Here is a 17,473-nt window from a genome sequence, read left to right as displayed (position 1 = left end):
ATTCTTCTATGCAAAACTCGAACCTGGTACTATCGATCAGCTCGATGATTTTATCCAACGACTGGATTCCATCTTTTTTTCCACACTTAAGCAGCGGTATTTACGATCGGTTATATGAAAACGCTAAACGAATGAAGTAAACACGGTAGCGGCTTAGCTCTTCGGAACTCTCGGGATTGCTATACGATAGGAGAACCTTTGGCAGATGCTGGCTCGAGGACGCTTACAACTACCATTGATGACGAGTATAAAAGATACGAAGAGAAAAAAAAAAGGATCTCGATCGGATACTCGATTAAACAATCGGAAAGACGATGCATTAAGCCGCTGATAAGTAATCGCTATAAAAAGCGATCACAGCGATCAAAAACATCGATAACGAAGAATTGCCGTTGATAAAAAGCACTGGAATATACCGACCGTATTAACGCTGCGATACCGCGGGATCAAAGACCCGGGACTTGATATCGATTCATGTCTCTTTCCTTTCGTAGTTTCAACTTTATCGATATAAATAGACTTGGTAATTAAAAAAAAAAACTATTCAAGTAGCGAAAACCACCTTCCTCTACGAAGTGTTCAGGTCGGGATCGAATGCCGGCACGTTCGGAATACCCTTAGGAAGGCGATAAGTCGGACTCTTACAGGACCCGTGCCTGCCTTTAAGGTAGCTAGCATTTGAGCAGAGTTTTATTATGTAGGTATGCAGCTTAAAGTTTCTCTTAACCGGAACTTCGATGCTAACCCCGCTATCGTCAGCCGCGGGGACGCATCTCCGATCTAATAATACTTTCCTTGGCTTAGTCAAGCGGCATCGCTAAGGATGAAGATTCTACGCACTACGGAGATGGCAGGAAAGTTCTTTACGTTAGCAAAAGCGCTATCTAGCGACACGATGCCGTGCAATAGGAACCTGCTACGTAATAGTACAAAAGCAGTCGGTATAGCGCTGTCAGCGGGGGCGGCTTTGGAAAGTGTAATGTGCGGTACTATAGGGTTATAATACTTCCTACGTACTTCCAGCCCCCTCTATAAATAGATGCCGGATCCAGTTGAGCTCCGTCAATCGTCGAGCGGTGATCTCTGAATGGCGCAAAGCCGCGATCAGCTCTCCATGGCAGAGGACCAAAAGCTGGCTCAAAGATACTTTTCCAGGCTGGATGAATCCTTACTTATACTACGACGTACTACGTACCACGTCGTACGTTGATCGGTTGAAGGGCTGGTAAGATCCCTTGCAAGATTATACTTTCGAATATGTATTCATGAGGAGAGAGCATAATACTAGTAGAAACGGCAATGTGCACTGCAGGTCTGCCTTTGCATCATACTAATTAATAATAGAGAAGGAAGGGCTCGAGAAAAAAGCTAGCTGCATCAGGATAGAAGGGCTTATCGCTCTGACCTGGATGCTCGAAGGACAGCTGGCTGCATGGCATGGTGAAAGGCTATTATTGCTATGATTTGGAGCTGGCTGCACCGGGCTGGAAAGAGCTCCTGCGATGGATCGAATGCTCGAGGGATAGCTAGCTAGCTACACCAGGCTGAGAAGAGCTATGATACTACAGTAGAGAATGGATGCTCGAGGAATAGCTAGCTACACCAGGCTGAGAAGAGCTATTGCTACAGTATGGATTGGATGCTCGAGGGATACCGATAGCTGGCTGCACCGGGCTGAAACGAGCTCTTGCTATAGATTGAATGCTCGAGGGGTAGCTACCGTACAGTAGCTGCATTGCATTTTCCTGTAGAAGGCTAATAATAAGAATATTCGGAAAACTTACCCCTCCGCAATCTGGAGAATTGAGTTTCCCTAGTTTCTGTAATTAGAACATGAGGCGGCCTTGCTTGGACGCAATCAAGGCGGAGGGGGCTGGTACTCAGCCTGGTAGTAGCTTGGTAGAATGAAAGCTTATTAAAACAGCGGGCACGTAGCGGTGTACACTGGTACAACTAGTACTACCACGTAGCATACCAAAGTCCATTGGCCGACTGTTTCAATTAAGCTACGTAGTAGTCTCTAAAGCGGGTCGGAAAACCTAACCGCTGTACAGGACCTCTACGTGTACGTAGTAGTACGTACTTAGTATGTAGTATTTGCTTACTAATTAAAGTTTTCGGGGACGGCCTTAGGACGGCTACTGTACGTATAGGAAGGTCCCAGAATGGTCTTAGGGCGCTCGGGGACGGTCTTAGGACGGTCTACTAACCCAAAGACGAGATCTTCTAGAAGGCGGCTTAATCGATTAAAACGGTTCGTTCTATTTTAGTTACGAACTAGATGGTTTAGATAGTTTTTCTTTTCTTTTCGGACTCTATTCAATCTCAAGTATCGGCCTAGGTAATCCACTAGCTAATTCAACTTCTTGTGAGCGTCTCTTAAAGAGCTCGTTATCGGACGATCAGCTGACCTTTTAAATGGGCCCCTACCTGCCTTTGAGGTAGCTACGCAGAATTAATAGAATCAAAACATCTCCGTAAACCCTTTTGCTTTCAAGGCAATTGAAACATGTTGTCGTGTTGGCACGCCTGCACCTCTTGAATTGAGCGCCGCTCTATGCTACATAACATAGACTTCTTCCGCGTGCGTAAAGCACACGAGGGAAACCGAGGAGTAGAAGTCGCCATTGTACGCAGTAAAAATTGAAGCTGTTCCCAAGTTTAATATGTTACCCCCCCCCCCCCCCCCCAATATGAATACATGTGCAAAGTATAATTTGCCCCATGAATCGTAAAACGGTGGTTTCTGAATGGCTGAAAGCCTTGTCAACTCCACTGTATAGACTAATTACTGACTCAAGGATTCCTTTCAAAGCTAGATCCTTACTTACTACGTAAAGGGTGATTGATTTAAAGCCCTGGCACAGTAAGAGAGCCCTTGCGGGATTATACTTTTTGCATGTGTATTAAGAAATCGCGACTAAACGTTTTTCGCTGCCAAAGAAACCACCCTGGCCGCCCCCCTGGCTATAGTACTGGTTAACGAAGGCGGAGATCTACTACTACGTACTTTACCTCTAGCACCTCTGCATAAGTAGAATTGTGCGAGTGTGCGGAATGGCTGGGGAAGACTCTGGCTGCATAAAGCGGCATTGAAGTGAAAAGATTAAAGCGCGCGAAACTATCGGCCCGTAATATAACTCGTACGGAATATAACTTGTTCACTAGCATTCATGCGGTACTATATCTCCGTATTTGCTGCGAAACAGCCTAGCAAGAAATCGCGGTTCGTAATCGTTTAACTTTTTCGAACAGGTATTTATATCCTCTCGAAATCCCCGTTGCGCTCTCCTCCCCAACAACCTCCTCAGCCAATTCAACTTCTATCAATCTATCAAGATGATGTTCGTCAACGCCTTCGCCGTCGCAGTTACTCTCGTCGCTCCTGCCGCTGTAACAGCCCTTCAGTTTTTACCTGGAGAAACTCCTTACTTCACAGTATGCAAAGGTGCTGGCTTCGCTGATTGCGCAAGAGCTAATTATGATTTCGGCGAATGTCGTAAGTCTCCTCTCCTTAATCTTCAAGAAGACGAAGCTTACTATAGGAAAGATGACTTTACTTCTGAGTATACTGATGTAATTACGTCTTTCAATACTTACGGCACGTATTGCCGCCTTTATGAGTAAGATAGATCCCTTTCTATGACTACAATGCAGACGGCTAATTCAAACAGAACTACTGGTTGCGAGGATGAATCGAAGTCGTTCGTTTATTCCGGCTCGGTCGAGGACCTGGCCAAGGAGGATGCATCCATTTCCCGTTACGATGATAAGCTCGCTTCCTACAAATGCGGTTAACTCTAACGATTCGATATTCTAAGAGAGCACTCTATGCCGCGGACCTTGGTATCACGAAGGTTACAGGGGTTGCGGGTAGCAGGTGGTTTGGGGGGTTTGGGGGGGTTTGATCGTAGTAGGGATCGGTCGAGGTCGCTTGGTGCGGCCTGCTAATTCTCCTTTTCTTATTTCTGGCTGAGCCTGCGACCGTAAAGCCGAGAGGTCAGTGGGATCTAATCAGCTCGCGGTATCGCATTGGTAGCTCTTCTTCATCCCTTTTTCATTCTCCTCTCCAGAGTCGGTGGACAACGAAAAGTGGAGCTACGAAGCATGACCAGCACGGGGTCCTCCTTTTTTTAGCAACAAAGGGCCTATTAATCCAATCACCTCCCTCGCTTACCAGAGCCGTTCACGAACAAGCTTTATTGTGATGTGTTTTTGGTCTGGTTACTCATCGTGCGTTGCTTGCTCACTTTGTACGGATACATTATAAAAGGCCTCGCTGCCAGTCTGCACCGAAACTTACTTATTTACTTACTGCCTCGCTGGATTCCTTAGAAATGGTGAGGTGAGGTGTTGTTTGACCCTTTGTTTGTTGGCTGAGAATGGTGAGGGCAACGAGGGCAGAGAGTGATCTTGGCAGGCCCACTACTGCGACGACGACGACGACGACGACAACGACTGCGACGGCCTCGATACCATATATCCCTAGTGTTCCCCGATTATGGACCGTCGTTCCTGTTTACAACCCCGGTCCCGCGTTAATAGCTTGGTATCCTACCGGTGCGTTTGTTTGTTTGTTTGTTTTGATCCGGAATCTATTATAATAGCCCCTAGCCCCTAGCATCTGAGCATCTCAACTCATTTCATCACATATCATATCGAAACAAAAGTCAACTAACCGTGTCTCTTTCTGTGCCGACCAATATGGGCAGCTTGCCTGGCATGCCATATGATCGGGAAAGAGGTCAACGCTAGCGAGTTCTTTTCTCCATTGCTCAAACATCTGGCGATCATAACTGCCATCTACTCAGCTTGTCGCGCTCTAGAGTAAGTACTCCCTCCCTTTCAAGCAAACCACGCTTGCTAACACCAGTAGTGCTATCCTCGATCCCGATCCCGATGAGCTCGAATACCGCACCTCTTCCCGCGCAATCATCCTTGCCTTGGGATACCCGTGCTGGGCCCTCGCCACCGTAGCGCTGATCTACTCCCTCCAGTCGCCATCGGACCTCATCCTCTGGCTTCCCACATGGATCTTCAGCTCGCTGTCCATCATCACCAAGCACCTTCCTCTCCTCAAACACGTCTCCGTCTCTCTCGCTACAACATCCGTACTACTTCCCGCCTGGAGCCTCACCTCTCTCCCCATCAACGAAAATCTCTTCCTCCTCGTTGCGTTCACCCTTTTCTGGACGCTCTACGTCTCCATCCTCCACACCGCCATGGCCCCTCCCTCCTCCACCTCCTTCTCCCATTATAACTACACATCCACCTCTCCCGTGACCCACGCCTCCATCACGCTCCTCGCCCTCTTCCAACTCACCACCCTCAGCATCTTCACGTATGGTACGGGGCATTCCCCGCACTTCTGGATCCTGGGGGTGGGGGGATGGGCGGTGAACAACGTGTGGCACATGAGGGATTTGGGGAGCGTGGAGTGGTTGTGGAACGAGCGGGCCGGGAGGGTGGCGATAGGGAGGAATATTGGGCTGGGTGCGTGGCTTGCGGGGGCGGAGGTTGTAGAGCTCTGGTTGGGTGGTCTTTTGGTTTCTTGAGGAGGAGTAACAGTTCCAGGGATCGGAGTTTATATATGTGGCGATGGTTTGGGTTGGTTTGGATGCGAGGAGTTATGTTCGAGTTGGGACATTGTGGCGATGGATGAGAAAATCAGATTCGGATCTAGATTCAAGTACTGTAATACCGTGATGCATAATGGATAGATAGGGTGGAGAGGCAGCAAAAATGAGTGTCACAAGAGTACTCTGAAAGTATGGTTCGATGAGAACGTACTGGCTGAGTACACTCCCCCAGATCAGATCAGATGTGTACTCGCTTCCCCTTTCTACTAAGCGAGCCCCTCGTCTGTCTGAGAGTCTCGCCAATTTTGCTCGTTCTACCTAGGATATCAGAAATTCAACTACATCTCCACGAATAAGTCGAAGCCCTCAGTGCAGTTCAGTGCAATGCGGTGCGATTGGGTATATTTCAGGCCTGATTATCCACAAGTTCATCCAAACCCTTCTTCCCGACCCGACAATATGAAAAAGTCGAAGCAGCAAGCAAGCAATCTCCTAACCTATCCAGATATTTGTCTCCCACATCCTTGGCATCTCAAATCGTATACGGTTAATTGAGATGAACCCTATTTACTTTCTAAATGACTGAATGGGTGGGTTTTGAGTATAGTAATCGGTGCGCTGCCTTGTAACCTGGGGGCTTCACAGTCAGCGCACTGAGATGGATTACATAGTCGGAGGGAAGGTTTCGAGAAGATGTGGTCGAAGGCAAGAAGGAAGGAAGGAAGGAAGTGGGAAGTGATTTACCCACTTTATTCGTCTATTCCCCCCTTTTGATAATGGAGGTTGTTTTGTACATATCTACATTCCGAATGGGGTATTGAATTGATTTGAGAAGCCTTTGTGCTTATCGTTACTCTGGGTTGTTGTATCTTGCTCACTGCACGACTCGGGAAACCCGGCGGGCCACCAGCTGCCACGGCCAAGAAGCAATATCTGGATCGACGGCTTAGGTGCAGCAGCAGTCAATCCATTATCAAAACTCCACCCGACTGGGAACCGGGAACCGACCGGCCCCAGAATTCGATCTGTCGAGTAATGAGTGAGTGTGAGGTAGTACGTACCGCTGGCATCATGGCGAGAGATGGATAGGTACTACGTATCCTCGACGGTATGTAACCAGGCTAGATAAGGTAGAGTAAGGTAAGTCGATCATCTCTCTCTCTTCCTGTTTATCCTGTTTTTCCTTTTTTTTCCCCCTTTTTTTCCTTTTCTTCCCTGCTTCCCTGCTTCGCTTCTTCTCTTCATCCCTTCTTCCCTACTTCTTTCCTCCTCCTCTCACAATATCTATATATCTATCTATCTAAGTGTAGTGATCCCGGTCAGCTGAGTCCAGTCAAGATGCAGTACGCAACTGCCCTCCTCCTCAACGTCCTCGCCCTTGCATCTTCCGTGTCGGCGAACCCGCGACGGCACAGTGCGAAGCTGGGTGCTGTCGCGTCCGAGTGCGCGGTCTGTAGTCGCATAGGGACGGATATCTTGACGGCTGGTGGTGGTAACGCCGCCGATGCGGTAAGGACCAGCTTGAGATGAATAAATAGATCGGACCGTACTAATCGTCGGAGACAGATTGTGGCGACGCAGTTGTGCGTGGGTGTGATTGCCATGTACCACTCGGGGGTGGGGGGAGGAGGCTTTGCGACTGTGAGGTCGGAGGATGGGAAATACGAGGTCAGTACCACGAAGATCAGGCTTCTGCAGCTTGGGCTTCGGCTTCGGCTTCGGCTTCGGCTTCAACTTTAGCTTCCCCAGCGTCTCCCCCGACTTCCAGTAAGTATGTCGGTCACGGGTGTTAATATATAGCAGTTTGTCGACTTCCGAGAGACGGCCCCCGCGGCTGCCTTTCAAGACATGTATAAAGCGCAGACCAACCTCTCTCTGTACGGTGGGCTCGCCAGTGCGGTTCCGGGAGAGTTGCGTGGTCTCGAGTATATCCACCAGAAGTACGGATCCATTCCCTGGAAGAAGTTGGTCCAGCCTTCCATCAAGCTCGCCAGGTTCGGTTTCGCGGTCACGCCCGATCTTGTCAGCTACATGGGCTCCAGCACGTTCATGGTGACGGATCCAACTTGGGCCATCGATTTCGCTCCCAATGGCACGAGATTGGGATTGGGTGATACCATGACCCGAAAGCGCTATGCAGATATGCTCGAGACGGTCGCCAAAGAGGGACCAAACGCGTTCTACTACGGAGCTCAAGCTGCGGCTACGATCCAAGCTCTGCAGGCCGACCAAGGAACGATGTCTGTTGCGGATCTTGCAAACTACACCGTAGTCAGCAGAGCCGTAGCCAACATCACCTACAGGGGCTTCAAGATCAACACGGGCACTGCTCCTTCAGGTGGTTCTGTTATGAGCAGTATCATGAAGATCATTGAGGGCTATGACATGTCGAGTCCTTCCAGGATCAACGAATCCACCCACTATCTCAACGAAGCCATGCGCTTTGCCTACGGGCAGCGAACCCAGCTCGGAGATCCCGCCTTCTTCGCCAATCTGACTGCCTACCAAGAAGGCATGTACTCCGATGAGACCGCGGCTCTCGTGCGAAGCATGATCATGCCGAACGTGACCTTGGACGTCGCAGCCTACAACCCGAACGGCTACCAGATCCTCAGCGACGATGGCACCTCGGCCACCGTCAGCGCCGACAAGAGCGGCTTGACCATTGCCATGACCAGCACCATCAACACGATCTTCGGCAGCCGCCTCATGGTCCCCGAGACGGGTGTGATCATGAACAACGAGATGAACGACTTCTCCATCCCCAACACGACCAACGCCTTCGGATACATCCCCACGGAAGCCAACTTCATCCGGCCCTTCAAGCGTCCCCTCTCGTCCATCGCGCCCACGATCGTCGAGCACCCCAACGGCGAGGTCTACATCTGTCACGCCTCCGCTGGAGGCTCCCGCATCATCACCGAAGTCGCCCAGCACCTCTGGCACACCCTGGACCAGAACATGACCTCTGCCCAGGCCCTCGCCCAGCCGCGTATGCACGACCAGCTGTCGCCGAACGTCGCCTCGTTCGAGTACGGCAGCGACCGCTACGGCCTCGCGGGATACAGCAACCAGACCACTGCCTACATCGCCAGCACCGGCGCGGCGATCAACTTCGTGGCCGTGGGGGGCTCGACGGCGCAGGCCTTGCGGCTCTTGCCGAATGGGACCTTCGAGGCGGCGGGGGAGCCGAGACAGCTGAATAGTGCTGGTTATGCTGTTTGACGAGCCGGTAACTTCCTGTCTGTCTGTCTGTCTGTCTGTCTGTTTGCATTGTAGTAGGATAAAAGTCCGCGAGATACACGGCTTGGCTTTCGTAGATGGAGCGAGAGCTCTGTCAGCGTATCTCCTATCTAGCCGAGAGCTCATTAATGCATTGGACGATCTTCACAAGATATATATACTTTTCGTGCTCGCATGTGTGTTCAGCAGGAGGACGTGACATGACGCGACGTGACGTGGGCACAAGGATTCTGGACCGCAACACACACAGGACACAAAACTCAAGACACCAAAACCGCAGAATCCATTTGGTATCAACCTGTACGCCAAAGCTAGACACATATATGTATACAAATACCGACCGGTAAACAAATAAAAAAACAAATCAACAAACAGATAACAAACAAACAAACACTGTGGACCTGTCTTTTACCGAGGACTCCGAACCTCCCACCAGAACACGCACCACACCCGAGGGCTCGAACCTCCCACCAGAAAACACACCAGAGAACCAAAGGACGCACCACATCTCGAGGGCTCGAACCTCCCACCAGAACACACACCACACCCGAGGGCTCGAACCTCCCACCAGAACCACCGAACCACCACAACACACCAACCACCAACCACCAACCACCAACCACCCCCTATCTCTTCCTCTTTCCGGCAGAGTCGTCGAGAACCGAGACCGGACCCGGAGCAGGAGCAGGCGCAAAGGCAGGCGCAGAGGCAGGGACGGCGGCGCGCGCCAAGTCGAAGAACGACTGGGCCGAGGCCGCGACTGCTTGTTGTTGTTGCTGCTGCTGCTGCTGTTGTTGCTGCTGCTGCTGCTGCTGCTGCTCGAGCATCTCCCGGTGGTGGCAGAAGAGGAGAAGCGGCGAGATGCCGGTCGCGGCAGCGGCGAAGGCGAGGTCCAGAGCGAGCTGGCGTGAAGAGGGGATCAGTCTCTCCATCACCCAGGCGAGGAAGAAGCTCCCGGCGAAGTCCGGGGTCGTGGCCCAGAGAGCCCACATGGGGGGGTCGGGCGCGATGCCGGCGGCCAAGAGAGCTGGGAAGATGCTCGATTGGTAGTGGCTGTGTGTTGATTGTTGATGTCAGTTTGATGTTGCCATGATGGGAGAGGGATGGGAGGGGAGAAGGGGGGTTGATAGGCGAGGGGATGGAGGGGAGATGGGAGAAGGGGAGGCTCGTGGATAGGCGAGGGATATGGGAGGGATGTAGGAGAGGGGAAAGGAAAGGAAAGGAAAGGGAAGGGAAGGGAAGGAGGTAGGTGGACTTACTATGCGGCTTCTTGGCTACCAACCTCGCCAAACCACTCGTAGTCGGCGGTGAGATCCATGGGATCCCCCATACCAACCACGGCGGCGTAGGAGGTTGGTGCCAACGAGAACACCGAGGACGCGGAGAACACGGACGAGCCGCCGAGAGATGGCGCCGACGACGCCGAGGAGCCGAAGGTGCTGGTGGTGCTGGCGGTGCTGGCGGCGCTGGCGGTGCTGGTGGTGCTACTGCCGAAGGACGAGGCAGGCAAGAAGTTGGACGAGGGCGGAGGAGGAGGAGGAGGAGGAGGAGGAGGGGGCAATGGCTGGAGCTGAGCCAAGGAGGCGGCAAAATTCGCTTTTGCGTTTGCAAGCTTGCGGGCTTTTCCAGGGCCGACCATCTTGCCTGTTGTTGTTGTTGTTGTTGTTGTTGTTGTTGATGTTGTTGGTGGTGGTGGTTTTATTGTTGTGAAGTGTGGTGTCTGTGTGAGAGATTACAGCTGAGAACTTGGTCAAGAGAAAAGAAGGAAAGGAGAATTTGGGAGCAGGAAATTTGACTTGTAGGTTTGCGAGGACGCTAGTTGACAATACCTACCGCTTGACAATACGATGCTGAGTGACAATAGCAGATCGCTAGAGCTCGGTACAATAGGATTCACCTGATATTGTGGACCGCTGGTATGGATGAATGCCAAGACATTGGCCACGATGAGGACATGTCCGCGGTGAAATCGACCTTTTTCAGTCAGTGGTCAAAAAATCAAGATAGAAGCACGAGTTCCAAGATTAAAGAGCCCATGGTTTTCGTATCAGGCCTTTTATAGTTCGCATCCGTAACAGACATTAGGAGGTGCGATGTCACGACGTCTGGTTCTCGCTTAACTCAGGGGCTGGAAAAACATCAAAGGTGAACAGCTCGAAAATCAAGTGTTTACTCGATCCACTCGTCATTCGAACGAATTATGGCTCTCATATGCAGCGAGGAACTTTTCATAGCTAGTACGGTGGCCCGTTATCTTCCCAGGGTAGATTTGTTGGGCTTGAGACTGCACCCAGGTTCCCAAGATAGTCTGGGGCAGGGTGCTGAGGATGGATTGATTATCTATATTGAGCACGAGAAGACAAATACTATACATATTTTGGCCTAGATAGCCCCCTCTAATTTCTAGAGTTTTTTTTCAAAAAAAAAATCGCGGGAGCCAATGTGGAGAGTCGTGATTCCTCTTCCATACGGAGGGGCACCAAGGTGAATACGCTACACTCTAGACGAGTTCCGGTTGTTTTGGATGAAGACGATTATCTGTTTATTCAGACCGCAGAATGATTCTAAGCTCTTGAGACTTATATCCCCCCCCCGTGAGAGTTCTAGAGATATTAGCCAAAGCTCCATTTATTTTGTGCAGCGGTCTCTTCTGTACGTAGGGAACCTTAGGCTTGAAATTGAGGCTGAAGCATCGGGAAGCCTGGCAGAGATTCTGATCGAACTAGTTTCTTTTACCAATAGTTAGATTTTAGTCCCAATTGGATTCAAAATATGTTGAAGATGAAGCACGAGGGGGGCAAGACCGACCACACCTGTCACCCCCCGGCCGACCCCCTTGCCAAAGGAGCTATGGCTCGATGTCCTCATGCTCCCTTCCCAGGCACACACACACATATATACCAAGAAAAAAAAAATTATGTACTTTATAGAAGCCAACTCCCCGATCACTTCCATCAGCAGCGAGGAATGGCATGGTGGTTTAGTGGCTATGAGCCGCTGGCCGCTTCCAAGTACACCTGTTGATAACAACGAAAAACCTATTCAATTAGGTTTGTAGACTGGAACCTCTTAATCCCACTCCCATGGATTTGAGTTTCCAGTTGAGTTTTGCCAAAATTCTGTAATTTCTTTTTTCATAGTTTTTTCATTTTTTTAGGAGGGTATTATTTTTTTATTCTGTCTGATAGGTAGTGGGAGATGGTTGACCTCACAACAGCAATAGCCATATGTATATGTATATATATATATAATTCAATACAGCGCAAGAAGTTCGATACAACGCCGCCAAGTCCAAATGCTCGAATATAGAGACGGCCCGGAGTCATTTGGAGAGCAGGCAGCCTGCGATGCATATCTGTCTGGAGACTCTGCATCGAGTGGCATCAGACTCCCGCGAATCTCTGAATAGGTCCGTCGTCTAACAACCGTGCGGATATGTAGATCCCAGCACTACGCAAATGGCCAAGCAAGACAAGCTGCTACGGTAAGGAGAAGACAACAATTGGCAAAGCTTGATTTCTTGGATTGTTTAAATTGACGTCCATGTACATACAGTACAGTAAAAGTTGATCTTGAAGTGACGTCAATTGGAATTTGAGCTTTTTGTTTGTTTAATACCGACGGAGGACTTGCGCTCAATCAGTCAACTCTCAGCCCTCAGCCCTCAGCCCTCAGCTCAAACGCCGAACTTCCGCAACACGAACACGAACACGCCGTCGTCGAATCGCATGCTACGCCACCGCGCCGTCGCCATTCTGAGTTTGGCCTTGAACAAACATGCGACGCGCTGGCATCATGATCGAGCGCACCCCGTTTGGCCATGAAATTCCCTTGATACCCAGATTTTGATTTTGATTTTGATTCTACAAACAGATAAATCCTTCTTTACTTAATTCTCATCGTCCATCCATTCATTCACGTCAATTGTGCTCCTTCCCATCCCACTTGATTTGAAACGCGTCGGCGAAGGCGAAGAGCCTCCTCCTTCTCTCTGCCTGACAGCAACTCCATCCTCCTTCAGGCGCAACCTCCCCCCCCAACGACTACAATTCCATCCCACCACCCACCACGCAACGCCGCGCAAACATGCTCAACTCAATCCCTCTCCTGGCTCTGTTGAGCGCTGCAACTGTGCTCGTCGGCTCAGCTTCTGCTGCTCTTGACCCGATTGTCATCAAGGCACGTCTACTGTCTGTTTGCTGGGAAATGTATGCGACCACAGCTAACCAACATTCTACATATCTCCAGGGCTCGAAATTCTTCTACAAAACCAACGGCACGCAGTTCTTCATCAAAGGTATAGCTTATCAACAGGGTATCGCACAGAACGGTGGCGGGTCTGCCAGCACCAACGTAGGCTTTCCCACCCGCCCAGAAACATATATACATTGATATCTATGGACAACTTACAACGGCCGGCTGACTCTCGCAGACCGGCTACACCGATCCTCTCGCAGATACTACCTCCTGTACACGAGATATTCCTCTCCTCCAAAAGGCCGGCGCGAACGTGATTCGTACCTACGCGGTCGATCCAACCAAGGACCATACGACATGTATGGGGCTGCTGGATGCCGCCGGCATTTATGTTATCAGTGATCTGGGCGAGCCAAAAACCTCCATCAACCGTGAAGATCCTGAGTGGAATGTTGAACTGTTGACCAGATATACATCTGTTGTTGACTCTCTGGCAAACTATACTAACGTGATCGGCTTCTTCGCCGGCAACGAGGTACCCAACAATCTGACGTACACCGGCTCCTCCGCCTTTGTCAAGGCTGCTGTCCGCGATACCAAGGCGCACATCAAGGCCAAGGGCTATCATGCGATGGGTGTTGGATACGCCGCCGACGATCTTCCCTCTGTCCGCGCCAATGTTGCAGCTTACTTCAACTGCGGCCCCACCGAGGATCAGATTGACTTTTGGGGATACAACATCTACGAATGGTGCGGCGACTCGAGCTATGTTCAGTCTGGTTACGCTGCCCGCGTTGCTGAATTCGCCGGATACTCTGTGCCATCCTTCTTTGCGGAGTATGGCTGCCAGACTCAAGGCGGTGGAGCTGCTGGCCGGAAGTTCTCTGAGATTCCTGCTATCTACGGATCCAACATGACTGAAGTATTTTCTGGTGGAATCGTCTACGAATTCTTCCAGGAGGAGAACGACTACGGCCTTGCGTCCGTGGTAGGCCCATCCTCCATCAGCACGCTCGCTGACTACGCTCCTTTTTCTTCGCGACTCAATGCCGCCACCCCCACTGGAGTCAACTCGGCGAGCTACTCTCCAACCAACAGTCCAAACGCCTGTCCTGCCGTGGCCTCCACCTGGGCCGTTTCCCCTTCTGGCCTCCCCCCTACGCCAAACCAGGCGGCTTGTGAATGTATGATGGCTACCCTGTCCTGCACTGTCAATACCAAGAACGTCAACGATACCCAGATCAGTGAGCTCTTCGGTACCGTCTGTGGCTACAACAATGGCAAAGCGTGCGTCGGGATCTCCACAAACACCACGACCGGACAATACGGAGCCTATTCCATGTGTAGCCCGGAACAGAAGCTCTCGTACGCTTTCAACCAATACTACGGCCAACAGAACAAGGCCTCTACCGCATGTGACTTTGGCGGCGCTGCTCAAGTCGTCAAGGCCGCCGGTGCTGCAAGCAGCTGCTCCAGCGTCATCGCCGCTGCGACGTCTGGCAATCCCGTCCCAACCGGTAGCGGCTCCGATTCTGGCTCTGGCGCCGCGGGCACTCCGACTAGCAAGAAGAGCGAGGCTCCCGGCCACGCCCTTGGTGCAAGCCTGGGAATGGGCAAGTTCTTTGCTGTGGGCTTCACGCTCGTGGCTCTCCTTTCCGGTGCTGGGATGGTGCTTTTGTAGAACGCGTGGTTGGTGCTTGGATCAATCGCACATTAGGCGGGTTGGAACACTGGGCTGTAATCGTAGTAGATCCTTAGTGTATGATATGATAATGCCACGATGGTGAATTTCAGCAAGGGTTTTTGTAGTGTTGTAAGATTTGATTCCCAGGGCCTTGATTCGATTCGATTTGGTTTGAGTAAAAGGTTTTTTTCATTTTTCCCGTTCCCTCCCCACCCCATTTTTTTTGTATAAACTTGTATAAACTTGTATAAACTTGTATAAACTTGTATAAACTTGTAGAAACTTGTAGAAACTTGTAGAAACTTGTATAAACTTGTATAAACTTGTATAAACTGAAATGGAATGAGATGAAATGAAATGCAATGAATTGAAACGAGATATGTAAAAGGCGCAGAGTTCCGCTTGTAAATAGTCTGTCTGTCTGTCTGTCTGTTTGTTTGTGTTGAGGCTAAGAGGTAGGTAGGTAGGTGGGTGGTGGGTGGTGTTTTGACTTTGGCCATGGTTTATTCTTGTGTACCTATAGTTGGGTGAGAGGGATGAGGTGGATAAGGGGCATGAGGTGGATGGACGGGAGGAGAATAGAGTTGAGATGAGATGTCGTCGTGTATAAGACAAGGGCAAGGGTATGTACAAGCACAAGCAGCTACGAGAAGGTCCAATCGAGAATTGAGGAGAAAAGAAACAAAAACAAAAACATAGCGCCCGCAGGATAGAGAGGCAGGATCTGATCTGATCTGTACGATGGATAAGTTTGGGGACTATGTTCGGGATGGTATTTGTCCCCACTTCAAAAATCCTCCCAGGCACCGCTACAGATAGAGGTAACGCAGTCGTCTCGCAACGGCTGTCGAGGCCGCTGGATGGCATCTCAAACACAATCGATAGCTTCGAGAGACGCTTTCAAGAAGTGATATTATCCATAGACTCCGGACCCGATATCCTCCAGTGCCAAGCTTACCAAGCATATACCCTGGGACCGGTCACGACACGACAAGCCCGAGGCCAGAAGTCGCTTTTGCACCTGCAATGCCCGTTAAACGCCACCCCAGATCTTATTTCATACACTCAACAGCCGCGTCCAGATCAGGGCCGGGGGGCCTGTTTTTTGAATTGCATTCTCCGCAGCTGGATTAGCATACCCGCGTGATCGTATTCTTTCTTCTTGGGGTCCCACGCTGCCTTGACATCAAAAACAAGCCATGCGTTCGGACAGTCGAGTTCCACCATGCCAGACACTAAAATGCTCCCTCTGGCAGGTAACAGCGGGGCGGGCCGCCATGTCTGCGCCAGTTTGGTTTTAAATGCTGCGATGGGCTTGACGAAGTATGCCTGAATGGCGCTGGTTAATTGCGCTCCTTCCGTCCCTTTCCCCAATTCTGAGCCTTTCCCCATCAATGCGGGCTTCGCGCCACCATCCAAAGCCTTGGGTGGTGGGGCGTCGCTGGTAGGAAGCTGGGGGACTTGAGGGGGGCCCTTCAATAGTTTCTGATTTTGAGTTACCAACTGGTCAATCGCTGGAGGGGGAGTGCCAGATTTCAGTCCGAGCGCGCTGGCAAGCCGCCTCGATTCGTCGGTGACTAGGACCTTTGTAAGACTCCAGAATGAGATTGCCAAGGCCTTCGGCCACATTGCATTCCGGATACTGCCTACAGTCACTGAGTCGACAGGCCGGCGTTTTATAGCTATGTAGCCCTCTCCGCTGTCCTTTACTCCTATTTCAAGACTATGGTTGCACAATCAGTCTCCGGACTAGGAGCGTCACTCGGATCCATACGTACCCTTTCCTGTCAAATATGGGCGGTGCGTGCTGAGGGAAATCCACATCAAGCCAATATCTTCTTAGCTTCATATCTTTTCCACAGCGTACTGACAACATAGGGTGCAGAGCGGCGACATGGGCGACGTAAGCTGCGAGCTCGTCTAATTATTATTAGTGGTTGACTTGCTTGTCGTGTCAAGGTGAACGATGTACTAACCTCGCACTTTTTGCGACATGTTCTTGTCTTTGTTAAACTTCACGAACTCGAGCCATTCCGGATCGGTTCCACGGTACGGCATAGGCGGGTGTTGTTTTGTCGTCCCGGGGAGTGGGATGAAATAGGGCTCGGTTGAGTTCTCCAAATGCTCTTTGGGTATGTGCTCTCCAGCCTCAACAAGTTTTCGCACGAGGGGTTCGAGAACGAAAAACGAATAAATATTGGTGCAGACGACAGTCGTGATAATCACGATGCCAACATTCCTGCAGAGAGATTGGTGTCAGCGCGTGTCCTGAGAGCCCTGGAATACAGCCAACGTACTTTGCCCAGGCCCATTTTGCTTTTTGAAACCGAACCGGCTGGATATTTGTGACTTCTCCCGCCTGCCTTTTCGCCTCCAAACTCAAGGGCAGCCTGCTTAGAGAAAGAAAAGGCCTTGTGTGTAATTTTGGACCTGTGGAAGCAAGACTCCTATGGGGGCGTATGTAGCGGAACATGCTGAGAGGGGGAGGGGGGCTGCTGAGGCCCGAGGCCCGCCTCGTCGGTGGCGAGCCCTTGGAGACTGGCGGATGCTCGCTGTGTAAGTGGTGTGCGTTCTGGAAGAAGGGTCGCGGGCGATGTGCGGCAGATGCTGGGTCGAGCCGGAGTGTGCGATGATAGAGAAGAGATGTTGGATCAGGTCGGATTGTCGTGCTCCTTTGAATATTGGGTCACTACCCGGTGAGAGGCGGCAGAAGGCCAAAACGAGCAAGGCGGTATACACTCAGTATCCGCGACAAGCTCCAGTACAGCAT

At 50.8% G+C, this 17,473-nt stretch overlaps 6 protein-coding genes across 6 annotated transcripts; 4 read left to right on the top strand and 2 right to left on the bottom strand.

The window, feature by feature from the left end:
- Positions 1–3,339: 3,339 nt before the first annotated feature.
- Positions 3,340–3,798, top strand: L3040_007413 (uncharacterized protein; the record flags this gene model as incomplete). The annotated part of the gene is made up of 3 exons (XM_007291387.1): positions 3,340–3,499; positions 3,551–3,623; positions 3,675–3,798. 3 exons carry the CDS (start codon positions 3,340–3,342, stop codon positions 3,796–3,798), a joined length of 357 nt encoding a protein of 118 aa, XP_007291449.1.
- A 539-nt stretch (positions 3,799–4,337) lies between these two features.
- On the top strand, positions 4,338–5,555 carry L3040_007412 (uncharacterized protein; the record flags this gene model as incomplete). The annotated part of the gene is made up of 4 exons (XM_007291388.2): positions 4,338–4,345; positions 4,490–4,560; positions 4,713–4,827; positions 4,877–5,555. 4 exons carry the CDS (start codon positions 4,338–4,340, stop codon positions 5,553–5,555), a joined length of 873 nt encoding a protein of 290 aa, XP_007291450.2.
- Positions 5,556–6,917: 1,362 nt separating this feature from the next.
- On the top strand, positions 6,918–8,804 carry L3040_007411 (uncharacterized protein; the record flags this gene model as incomplete). The annotated part of the gene is made up of 3 exons (XM_066154857.1): positions 6,918–7,088; positions 7,146–7,247; positions 7,383–8,804. The coding sequence occupies 3 exons, from the start codon at positions 6,918–6,920 to the stop codon at positions 8,802–8,804; spliced, it is 1,695 nt and encodes a 564-aa protein (XP_066010747.1).
- Positions 8,805–9,448: 644 nt separating this feature from the next.
- Positions 9,449–10,461, bottom strand: L3040_007410 (uncharacterized protein; the record flags this gene model as incomplete). The annotated part of the gene is made up of 2 exons (XM_007291390.1): positions 9,449–9,875; positions 10,082–10,461. The coding sequence occupies 2 exons, from the start codon at positions 10,459–10,461 to the stop codon at positions 9,449–9,451; spliced, it is 807 nt and encodes a 268-aa protein (XP_007291452.1).
- Positions 10,462–12,908: 2,447 nt separating this feature from the next.
- L3040_007409 (uncharacterized protein) lies at positions 12,909–14,700 on the top strand (the record flags this gene model as incomplete). Its single annotated transcript, XM_066154856.1, has 3 exons — positions 12,909–13,001; positions 13,071–13,175; positions 13,255–14,700. The coding sequence occupies 3 exons, from the start codon at positions 12,909–12,911 to the stop codon at positions 14,698–14,700; spliced, it is 1,644 nt and encodes a 547-aa protein (XP_066010746.1).
- A 983-nt stretch (positions 14,701–15,683) lies between these two features.
- L3040_007408 (uncharacterized protein) lies at positions 15,684–17,176 on the bottom strand (the record flags this gene model as incomplete). The annotated part of the gene is made up of 5 exons (XM_007291392.2): positions 15,684–15,724; positions 15,843–16,426; positions 16,482–16,623; positions 16,680–16,942; positions 17,001–17,176. The coding sequence occupies 5 exons, from the start codon at positions 17,174–17,176 to the stop codon at positions 15,684–15,686; spliced, it is 1,206 nt and encodes a 401-aa protein (XP_007291454.2).
- Positions 17,177–17,473: the final 297 nt, after the last annotated feature.

This window comes from Drepanopeziza brunnea (assembly GCF_022702325.1).
Source record: "Drepanopeziza brunnea f. sp. 'multigermtubi' strain 214-2 chromosome Unknown ctg13, whole genome shotgun sequence".
Classification (NCBI taxonomy): domain Eukaryota; kingdom Fungi; phylum Ascomycota; class Leotiomycetes; order Helotiales; family Drepanopezizaceae; genus Drepanopeziza; species Drepanopeziza brunnea.
Note: the sequence above shows the minus strand (reverse complement) of the source record. Positions and strands in the feature narration are given on the sequence as shown.